Raw genomic sequence first — 12,500 nt, forward strand, 5'->3', positions numbered from 1 at the left:
AATCTCGACGATTCTGACGGAAATTACAAAATTGAATACGATAGAATCGGTCACCGGTCGATAAGCATCGATATGGTAGTTACGATATTACTTTGAACGTAAGAGGAGGTGCACGGGGGTGTAATAGGATCGAGTGATGGTTGGACAGTAGACGGTGGTAGGGGATAAGGGGTATAGGGGGGAAGGATATAACCGTAAAATCGTGGTGGATATCATATTGCGCGAGTAACGAAGTATGTATGTATCCCTAAACAATGTGTCGGGTACGGAGAGAACATGCCATGGACTTACCCACACTTAAGAATATACTATTATAAATACATACATATATACATTGCCTGGAATACTTTCGACGTTCTATATATGTAAGTGCGCGAAGCTACGCCATTGATAGTAAAAGCTGGTGCAATGGCAGAGTAAGTATATGACCATTAAGGCGCAAGGAACACGCGAATAGCGGGCTCCACATTCAGGTTTTCTCTCTCTCTCTCTCTCTTTCCCTCTCTCTCTCTCTCTCTCTCTCTCTTTCTCTTTCTTTCTTTCTTTCTTTTGCACTCGTGGTTGATCTCGCAACTGCACTTCCTCCGACTGTTTGCGCAAGTATCCGACGTAGCGCTCGATAGCCGGGCATTACGAAGGTGCGTTTACATTGGCAGAAAAGCCGAGATACCTTAAGAATATCTGTGCTCGTGTTGTAAGTTCGCGAAGGCACGTTTCTCTATCCCTCTATCTTTCTCTCTCTCTCTCTCTCTCTCTCTCTCTTTTTTTTTCTCTTTCTTTCTCTCTGTCTCTGTCTTATTCCTTTAGAACGAGTTAACGCGTTTTAACCCGAAGAACTTCGCGCGCCGAGAGTCGCGCGGCCTTCGAATTAACTTGGATTTACACCCAAGCTGAAGGATGGAAGCGGTAACTGGGAACTTTAAGATCGTCTATGGACGATAAAAGGGAACCCTACTTTGACGCTTACCACGAAGAAGAAGGAAAGAGGAAAAGGAAAAGGAAGTGCAGGCAATGAAGAAGAAGAAGAAGAAGATGAAGATGAAGATGAAGAAGAAAAAGTAGAAGTAAAAGTGGAAGAAGAAGAAGAAGAAGGGCGGTACACGAGGTGTCAAGAAAAATGAAAGCAATTTTCTCTTGGTCTTTCTTCTCCCGATGGAGGGTATCTTCGGATCGAAATTGTTTCAAGGTTTACCTTGCTTTAACTCCGAGCTCCCATTTTCTCATGAAGTTTTAACTTGGAAAAATTCCAACTATGTCGACGATCCATTTCATAGTCTTCTTTAATTCTCTCTCTCTCTCTCTCTCTCTCTCTTTCTCTTCTTATCTCTCTTTTAAACTTTTAAACAAATGTTTCTTGATAAGATATTTAATATTTGTCGTAAAGATTAAGAATCCAAAGAAATAGAAAGAGAGAGCGTACGTGCGCGCACTCGCTCGCTCGAGAGATAGAGAGAGAGAGAGAGAGAGAGAGAGAGAGAAAGAGAAAGAGAAAGAGGACAAGCTGGGAGTTCTCGATCGATAGTCGTGCTTCGAGTCGAGAGCTCATCGTCTTTCCATAGAACTTTCTTAAAAGATATCGCCAGATAATATGGAAATCGAGGAAGAATTTCGTTGCGATGATCGGTATGCACCAACGCGATGATACCGTTGCGAACCAGAGCCACACCCTTGTTCGTATATACACACATACACGTACACACATATATATATAAATATATATATATATATATATATATATATATAAATATAGTAAACACATATGTATGTGCATGCGTAGATAGTACTAGTCACATGTGGCGATAGTGATGGCGATGACGATGGCAATGGCGATGGTGGTGGTGGTGATGGTGATGGTGATGGTGATGGTGATGGTAGTGATGGTAGTGATGGTGGTGGTCATAGTGGAGGTGCAGAGATCCCCGCCAGCTTCACAACACATAGATATACACATAGTATTAGCTCTTTTACATTGCGACTACTCCATAGTAACCTGCGTTCGTAACCGATTGTATCTTGGGCTATCTCTCTCTCTCTCTCTCTCTCTCTCTCTCTCTCCCTTTCTCTCTCTCTTTCTTTCTTTCTTTCTTTCTTTTTTTCTCGAGACGTGCTATGTAGAGTCGAGAAGTGAAAAAGGACGAGTGCAGTTGGAATTCGAAGTGAAATCAACGGTTCCTTCTTCTTCATCGTCTTCTTCTTCTTCTTCTTCTTCTTCTTCTTCTTCTCCCTTTAATCTCGATCCATGCGAACCTATATCTCGTGCTGCGAATCGCCGGAAGGGGTGGAAAAGAAAAGAATGATAGAAGTAGGAACAACACAGAGCAGACGAGTAGTAACCCTTAACGTCGTATCCAAGGCGATACGTCGTTGATCGTTGTTGTGCTCGTGTACGTTTTGGAAGAGAAAGAAGAAGAAGAAACACAAAAAGAAAAACAAAAAAAAAAAAAAAAAGACAAAAAAATAAGAAATTGAAAGAAGAAAGAGAAAAACGAGAACTAATTGATTTATGCATGTACGTAATCGAAAAAGGAAGGAGAGAAGAAAAAAATTAATAGAAAAGAAGAAGAGAAGATAGAGAAGAATTATAATGACGCGAGTGATATGATCTAATGCGCCGATATGGAAATAATCTTTTTCTTTTTTTGTTTTTTTTTGTTTTTTTTTTTTTTTTTTTTTTTTTTCTTTTTAATACAAACATTAAGAGAATAAAATGTGATATTTTAGAAAGGACGATGAAATTCTTGATGTGGAAGATATTGAGAAAAAAAAAGACAAAGAAGAAAAGAAAGAAAAAAGATGAAAAAGAAAGATAAAAGAGAAAAGGACGGAAAAACAATGTTTTACAAAACGTGACAAAATACGTGATGTAGGAATAGAAATCTTTAATATCATTACAATATTTTATTGGAAGAAATCATTTGGATAGAAGCTTTGAATCGATTGCAGTGAATCAGCAGGCTCTCCTCTTTGACTCGATATATATATATATATATATATATATATATATAGATAGATAGACACAGCCGATCGGTTGTGCGTTGCTAAACGCATTATAAGCCTCCTCCGTTCCACGGCACTCTCCTCCTCTCGTAGGGAACAGCAGTCATTAAACCAGTACTCTAGACAACTGGTGCTGATTATTTAGCAATACAAATCATTCGTCGTACGACCGTGTCTCTCTTTTCTCTCCTCGTCGCTCTTCGTACCATTCCATCTCTGTCTTTCTCTCCTCTTTCCTTCTCATAAATTTTCTTTACCTCTTTCTCTCTCTCTCTCTCTCTCTTTTTCTATCTATTCCTTCTCTATCTCTCTCTCTCTCCCTCCCTTTCTCTCTCTCTCTCTCTCTCTCTCTCTTTTTCTCTCTTTCATCCGCCAAGCAAGTTCTCGCGTGCGCGGGCGTGGTACACACGTATGTAGGTATGTATATACCTACGTACCACTTACGCCAAGAGGCCAACGAAACGTTCCTTATAGAAACTTATATGCATGTGTTTAGGTACGTCGTTAATAGTCAATACGTATGCATAGATCTATAACGTTGTGTGCGCGAAGTCAGCATCAGATACCAAGCCAAGAGAAACAGTTTTGTTGATTAGCGAGCTCGTTGAACCGGCCGTATTACTTTTGTCGAATCGTAGAAACGTTCGCTCGGCCATTCCCTCGAGAGTTATGGCGGATGGACATGTTTTAAATCTTTTACCCGTACGTAAATAGTTACTTTACGTACGCTTCTACTTATGTAGTTAACGTGTCCCCTGTCTCTTCGAGAACCTATGTATATACGTATGTATACATATACGTTTACATATACGCATACATGTACACACACACACACACACACACACACACACACACACACATATATATATATATATATATTGTATATATTGTATATATATATATATATATGTATATATATATATATATATATTTAGATCATTCTCTTAAACCTTTATCAAAAATCATCTTTATCATTAATGAAATCAATCTAATATATTCGAAGAAGAAAGGAAGGTACGTAAGAAGAAAATTAATGTACGAAGAAATAAATAAATGAATAAATAATTATCGAATACGTTTTAAATAAAGTGAAAACGTTTTTAGAAAATACATCGATTTTCTTGCGAGTTAGCCATTAGTAAGATAAGCAAAAAGCGTTCCAAGTTAAATAGTTTCAAGAAGGATAGAGAGAGAGTGCACCGTCACGATCCAGAAACAGGTGCGGAATCCTTGGTAATACGGATGCATTAGAACTCGACCTCACTCTTTCCTTCTCTTTCTTTCTCTCTCTCCCTCTCTCTCTCTCTTCTCTCTCTCTTTCTTTCTAACGTTCGTCGATTCATCGTCCAGGGTATTCGCGATAACGCGCCGTTATCGTACAGCCCGTCTGCCAGGTCGATGTTATCGGGCGTGCTTCTGCTAATCGGCTTCAACCGAGTAAGTAAGTAAGAAAGAAAGAAAGAAAGATAGATAGATAGAAAGAGAAAATAAAGATAGGGAGAGAGAGAGAGAGAGAGAAAGAAAGAGGGTGAGCGTTTATTCGAAAGGTAGAAGGGAGACACGACGGCTGGCTTCCTGAATCCTTCGCTAAGACGGTGGCATCGTACTGATGGACGGTAGGAAAGACGCTTACTTTGCTATCGTATGTATGTATATATGTATGTATGTATGTATGTATGTATGTAGTTATATGCCGGTATCTTTGAAATCGGCCTACGATAGGCCGGGGTCATCTGGGTCAACTTGTACCTTCCTGCATCGTCGTTTTCTTCTATTCCTTCCTACTACGTTTCTTCTTCTTCTTCTTCTTCTTCTTCTTCTTCTTCTTCTTCTTCTTCTTCTTCTCCTGCTTCTTCTTCTTCTTCTTCTTCTTCTTATTTTTCTTATAGAATAGCTTAACCTTCGTTTACTATCTATCTCAGGCGTTCGGTCTTACGGAAAGATAATTTCGATCAGAATGATGTCGAGTAATACAATACATTGTTTTCGTAAGAGAAATTACTAATGGAAATTAGAATTATCCTGTTACATCATTGTCACGATTCTATTTAGATCTTTTAAATAGAAGCATGCCGGATGTCAACAATATCGATCGAGCGATTTTCTTTGACTTTGTCCTTTTTTTTCTTTTCCTTTTTTTTTTTTTTTTTTTATCTTCTTTTTTTTATTTTTTCTATTTTCCTTCGTTTCTTTTTTTTTAATATCTTTCACATAAAATCTCTTTTTATAACTGTTCTATAATAAATTCGCCTTTTTTTTTTTTATGTATACAGATTTATTGTTTATTTATGAAATAAGACAAAACAAAACAAAAAAAGAAAAAAAAGAAGAAAAGGAAAAAAAGGAAATCGACGTTTCCATGTGAGAATTAGACTTTGAAAATTTGAAAAAAATGTTTAAAATGGATCGAATATTCTACTTTATCCTTCTCGCTCATTTTCAGGGCGTAATAACGTTTAAATAAATAAAACGAATATATATATATATATATATAATCGTAAACTTTTGTAAAAAAAAAGAAAAAGAAAAGAAAAGAAGAAAAAAAACTCGATAATATGTGACCTCTCATAAGGACGCAATTATTATCAGATTTGATCGATACTATCGAAGTTATACGATCATAATATTATTGGCCTTGGATAATGCGAAGAAAATTTTTTCTTCAAACCCATATTACTATTATTATTATTATTATTATTATTATTATTATTATTATTATTATTATTATTATTATTATTAAAAATTGTTATCTTCGTTTCGCGCGTATAAAAAGTGTCATTTAATTTGAAGGATCGAAGATAAGGTCGGATTAAAAATTGATAAGGTTAAGATGCAGTTAGCAGGATGTTAAAAGCAAATACTGAGGGGGTTAGCTCTTCGAAGGTAAGCATGGTAGGTGGCCTCTGGGACACGCGGAGAGCCGCATAATCGCGAGATTACGTAAGCAAGGCGAGCTTGTGTTGTTACGCTATAATTAGGATCGGCATAACCGCCGGTAAAGTTAGCCACGCCGTTGTAAACTCGACCGCGTGTGTAATCCGCGTCGTATTAATATACGTAGTCGATGATATAAACGTTTAATGATAATAAAGGGGGAAGGGTGGTGAATGGGAAAGATAGGAGAAGTGGTGGGAGGTTAAAATGGAAGAAGAAAAAAGAAAAAGATTATAGTTTATCATAGCCAATTGTCGTAGTTACGTTTCATTTTCATTGGTATGATCTGTCCAATTTTTTGTCTTCATTTTTTCCATCTTCATTATTATTATTATTATTATTATTATTATTATTATTATTATAGGATATATTATTTTATATAGAAATTGTTATCTTATTTTTAAGTAATAAATTTGTTTAATTAAATCTATCACGATTTCTTGCTTCGTATATTATTATAGATATAAAAGTACTTTGATTGATTTAAAGATTTTTATTATAATGATTTCTATCGATTAATTTTCATTAATTAATGTACAAATTTGTATTTCGAATGAAACGTCGTAAACTTTCTCTTTATATCTTTCTATCTCTTTCTCTCTCTTTCTCTTTTCAAACGAGATAGATGATAATAACCGTAAGCAAAAGAAAAAAAATAAACAAAAAAAAAAAAGAAAAAAAAAAAAAGAAAAGAAAAAAAGAAAAAGAACTACGAGAGAAAGGTGTAGAGGGAGAAAAAAAGAAGAAGAAGAAGAAGAAGAAGAAGAGGAAAAAACAAAAATGATTTTCGAATCATTTGGGAAGAGGGTCATAATTACAATACATGAAGCACGTTCGTCGACGTTCCTTTTCCCATTGGGAGATTTGAATAAGCAGCTAATAAATCAGATTTCGTGAAGCTTTCGCGGGCGGGGGTGATTTACGAGAGGAAGAAAGATAAAAGAGAGAAGAAAGAAGAGAAAGGAGGAGAAGGAGGAGGAGAAAGAGAAGTAGAAGTGGATAGAGGAGAAGAAGAAGAAGAAGAAGAAGAAGAAGGAGAAGGAGGAGGAGGAGGAGGAGGAGGAGGAGGAGGAGGAAAAGGTAGAAAAAGAGGAGTGACGTAGAAACGACGTTTCGCATCGATCGATCTATACTCCGGGCTAAGTATCGCTAAACGGGCGGAGTTTAATAAATTAATAATCCCAACGCCATCGTAACTCGAGAATATTGATATTAGTGGTATTAATAGGGTTAGGTAGATAGATAGGAAGGTAGGTAGGTAGGTAGGTAGATAGAAGTAGATAGGTAAGTAGTAGTAGTAGTAGTACTAGTGGTGGTGGTGGTGGTGGTGGTAACGTTGATGATGGTGTCCATCGTAAGATTGTCGGTGGTGCGACGTGCTCTCGCACCCATGGATCGACGGTCACGAGCGTGAAATTCGTGCGGGCCTCGGTGAAAATCAAGATCTCCGCGAGTCTTCTGGCCGACGTATGCTTGATTAATACCCGCCCGTAATTACGCGGCTGCCTGAGGCTTTCGAAGGGCGTATGTGAGAGAAGAGGGCAGTCCTCGTTGATTCGCTCGAACGAAGAAGAAGGATGCCGCAAGGCTGAGAGTAAGACAGAGAGAGAAAGAGAGATAGAGAGAGAGAGAGAGAGAGAGAGAGAGAGAGAGGGAAGATGAATAGGAAGGAAAAAAAAGGGTGGAGGAGGCTGTTAAGGCAACGCGAGCGAACGAAACCCTGACAGATTTCATCGTGGGCTGACGTAAACAATTTGCGAATGTAAATACCTGTTGAATATTGAGCGTGTTGAGAGAGAGAGAGAAAGAGAGAGAGAGAGACAGAGAGAGAAAGAGAGAGAAAGGCCTCACACCGAGTCCCTCGCACCTTACAGAGCCGTTTACCCTTTAAACTCGTGATTACTCTCTGCGCCACCTCGGCCAGCCCTTCCACCCACCCACCGCGAAGGGAGACTGTACCTACGTCATTGGCATAAATTATGCGAACGTCGTAGCCGTCGGTGCTTCCAACACCTTCCTTCCTTCCTTCCTTCCTTCTTTCTTTCTTTCTTTCTCTCTTTTCTTCCTTCCTTTCTTTTTTTTTTTTTTTTTTATTTATTTATTTCCTTTACTTCTTTTTTCTTTTCTCTCTCTCTCTCTCTCTCTCTCTCTCTCTCTCTCTCTCTCTCTCTCTTATCTATCTATCTATCTCTCACTTCTCCCGTATAAGTCTCATATAGAAGGGAACGATCGAAAGGCTTTATATATATATATATATATACATATATATATACACGTAAAGAAAAAGTAAAAGAAAAAGAAAAAAGAAAAGAAATTTGCAAATATCCTACCCTACAAAATAAAGATAAAAATTAATCCATATGATGATTAATTATTTTTGTCTTTCTTTCATTTTTTCTTTTTTTTTTTTTTTTTTTTCATAAATGTTTCATCTCCCACAAATACGATCTTCGATCGTACGACATTAATGTCGTTCATCGTATCGATCTAATCCAACGATGTATCGTATTAATACATCGTTCGTTTAAAATCTATTAAAGTTAGGAATTAGTATTAGAATAGAAATGATTCGTAATGATAATGAAATAAGATAACGTTTTAAATTAAACATTCTCAATTATCTACGATAAACTTTACATATTATAAATGACAATTATAATTTCACAATAAGAATCTCGTTTGCTGATAAAATTTGATAAGTGGTTCGATATTTAGATGACTTCTACTACTGTCTCTGCCCCCCCCCACCCCTTCCCCCTGCCCTATTCTCCTTAATCCCCCTAACCCTCCTATCCATTCCCTCCCCACACACGTTTGTTCAAGACTTTCATTTAATTGCCCTCGACCGATTCTAACGGTATCATTGATAACGGTCTAGAATAATCTATCCTTCTTATCCTTTTACGCCCGTCGTGTCTCGACGAACGATAATCGTTTACTTCTCTTTTTATCATCTTTTTTCTGTTATTCAGCACTTCCGGCCCGAAGCACTGACTCATTCGATAGAAAGTTACAAGCTTAGAAACGTTGTTTTAGTGTTACAAATTATATATATATATATATATATATATATATATATATATATATATATATATATATAACGCATCAGAAACCTTGAAGAGATTCTACTCACCGTCTTGATTCATTCCATGGCCACCATCATCTGTGTAAAAAAAACAGAAAAAAGAATACAATTACAGATTGAAACTAAAGCAATACTTCAATGAATGTTTAACTATGCTTAAATTTGTAATATTATTCGAAAGAATTTTTTAGAAATTCTTTTCATGTTATCTGTACCGCCGATACTTTAATATTACATTTATTTATTTTTTTCTTTTCTTTTTATTGATTGTTTAATATTCTTTATATAATGTTATTAACGTATATATACACATATTAATGTGTTCCATTAAAATTTTAATAAAAAAATACGAAAAGATCCAACATTACAAACTTTCAAATAGTTGCAAACAAATAACAGGAAGGATCTAAATTATGTTTCAATTATTGATTATATATAATATTATATTATAATAATATATAATTGTAAATGATGATCCATTAAAATGAATCTCATTATTATCGATATAAAATGTTTTCAATAATTAATTTATAATTTAAATTTTGTAATTAATAAATTTAAATGAGAATACGTTTTCGTCTTATGCATTAAGTATATAATTAAAATCAATATTTCAACAATGAAATATATTGTAAGAGAAAGAGAAAGGGAGACGATAAAGCGTCGAGAGTCTCTTATAGTTTAAGTCGAATGTACCCGCCCTCGGGTCATGACGACCGTGCCTCGATGGAAACTCGCACTGCAACCTATTTGTACTTGGACTTGGTCTTGGACTATCGCCGCATCTCGCAATGTTCCTTTATTTAACCCCATAAATAACCGACGCTATCTCACCCCGTATGCTTGGTTTCGTAAGAGCGCGAACGAAGCTGCCCGGACTACCTCCAAACGAAATATTACGTGCTGCCACTCAAACTGTTATGGAATTTACATGATGAGTATTCCCCATTAATACGCATAAATAGATATAAGTTGAAAAAAAAAAAAAAAAAGAAAAAAGGAAAAAAAAGAAGAAAAGAAAAGAAGAAATTTACACGTCGAACATTCTGGTTAATTGATTAAGCGCGATTTATTCGCGAATTATTGATTGGTGGGTGAGATAATTTTGTTCCGGACGATTGATTTGAAACGTATCAAAAAAAAAAAAAAAAAAGAAAAAAAAAAGAAAAGAAAAAAAAAGAACAAAAAGACGTTGCAAAAAAAAGGAAAATTAAAAAAGAGAATAGCTCGTAAATAAATGATCATTATTTAATTGATATTTGACAAATTATTTGAAAGAAAAGAAATAAAAAAAAAATAAAGAAAAAAGAAAAAGAAAAATGACTACTCGATAAGCCAACATCTATTCTCTAGAGACATATATGTTATATAGAGTTTTAGAGTTTTTCTTTTTTTTTTTTTTTTTTTTTTTTTTTTTTTCAGTGTCAAAAGAAGAAAAAAACAGAGAGAAAGAGAATCAAGAAAATCAAGAGGAAAAGAAAGAAAGATAGATAGAAAAAAGTGGAAGTAACATTAATAATCTCGAAGCAAAAACATTTGAGTTATATACGAGTCGTATGCTTATAGATCGATGATAAATGATATACTACCACCTAATATATCGTAAAATTGACTGATCTAATATCGTCTTGTTTATATGATCGAACGATGGTTAAATAAATATTACATTAATATAGATATAGGATACCTATTTGCTATATATCTACATATATGTTATAAGTCTAAATATTTTTCTAATATTTTCGTTTTTTTTACTACAGATGAGACATTAATCTCTCTCTCTCTCTCTCTCTCTCTCTCTCTCTCTCTTCCCTTCTCTATTTATGTTTTTCTCTTTCTTTGATTTTCTTATCGTAAATAAGATCGTTAATGATCGGTAGAGGTTAGGTAGAGACCAGTAAAATTTCTTATTTCGTTCGATAAGCTAGCCGCGACGAAATCAACCATCGTCTTTATTATTTACGATTTATATCGACGTGCCAACGTCATTAGGCAAACCCAAGGATAGCTTGTATATGCGGTATGATTATGACATTCGATTGATAGTCTTCTCTTAGTCCGCCGTCGTCTAAGTCGCCGTGGTCTAAGTCGTCGTAGTTGTTGTTTCTCCGTTAAAATTTATTGACCGATTTCAGTATAGCCAGTAAAACTTTCAGTAGCTAATTTTACAGTTAAACTCATCGCGGCATCTTTCTTTAAAGGGATGAAAGACAAATATTCCAAGAAGAAAAGTATGTCGTCAATGATAATAACAAGAAAAAGGAAAGAAAAATTAAAAAAAAATATATGTGTGTGTGTGTGTGTGTGTGTGTGTGTGTGTGTATACATATAATTACTCGAAAGAGAATTCGTAGACGGTGACGCATCGAGAGAAACTTTGCACGATCGATTCTCATGGAAATTAATTGTTTTCTTGTCTCCATTATGTTTACTATATTTATTTATTTATTTATTTATTTATTTATTTATTTATTTATTTATTTATTTAATTAATTATTTATTTATTAAATTTATTATTACCATTATTACGATCCCATTATCTTTTTTTTTAATTATTACTAATATATTAGAAAACGTTTGTTTGATTGAACCTGCATTAATATTATATACGTACATATATGTATATGTATATATATATATATATATATATATATATATATATATATATATATCATAAAGTTATTGCACCGTTCGTTTAGAAAAGAAAAAAAGAAAGGAAAAAAAAAAAGGTAAAAAGAAAGAAGGAAAAAAGAAAAGACAGAATAGGAAAGAAAGAAAAGGAAAAAGAAAATTACATCAATCTGAATAGTGAACGATTAATTATTTCATTCTGTCGTATAGTAAACGTGTTTTTCTTTTTCTCGTTTGTTTTTTTCTTCCCCTTCCCCACCCCACCCCACCCCCGCCTTCTCCCTTCTTTTTCTTTCTATTTTATAAAATAAAGGACAACTTTATCCCTCCCCCCGCCCCGCCCCGCCCCGCCCCGCCCTCACCTCTCTCCCCCCATCCAGGAACTTTTTTCTGCTTAAGATTTTTTTTCTCTTTTTTTTTTTCTTTTCTTTTTTTTTTTTTTTTTACCTATCGATCTGTCGCATCGACGAGAGATCGACGAGAGATCGATGAGAGATCGACGAGAGAATGAAAAAAGGGAAAAAAAAAGAAGGAAAAGAAAAAGTTGTATATAACGGCGTACATAGTCGTCCATAGACGTACAATACATAGGCATATATATATATATATATATATATATAATACATAAAAGTATTTAATCGGGGAAAAGTAAAAATCTTTCGATTTGTTAGAGTCAAACGCGAAATGTAACATTTCGTAGGAACTTTCTCATATTTCTTTTCCAATATCGAACTTCGATAGTTTTTAAACGCTTTAATTTTATTCAAAGAATCAGATTAATAGTCATCTATCATCTATTATCTTTCTTACGTTATTTCATTCCATTTGACAATAATTACGTAAGTCACATTGC

The 12,500-nt window shown here is 34.8% G+C and overlaps 1 protein-coding gene across 1 annotated transcript in view; it reads right to left on the minus strand.

Annotated features, from left to right (window-relative positions):
- Positions 1–12,500, minus strand: part of LOC124953373 (aspartate, glycine, lysine and serine-rich protein) — a 206,870-nt gene that overhangs the window by 138,030 nt on the left and 56,340 nt on the right. Inside the window, exon 3 of the mRNA XM_047504645.1 lies at positions 9,065–9,094. Within this exon, the coding sequence (XP_047360601.1) occupies positions 9,065–9,094 (30 nt within the window). The remainder of the gene's footprint in view (positions 1–9,064; positions 9,095–12,500) is intronic.

This window comes from Vespa velutina, chromosome 1 (genome assembly GCF_912470025.1).
Source record: "Vespa velutina chromosome 1, iVesVel2.1, whole genome shotgun sequence".
Classification (NCBI taxonomy): domain Eukaryota; kingdom Metazoa; phylum Arthropoda; class Insecta; order Hymenoptera; family Vespidae; genus Vespa; species Vespa velutina.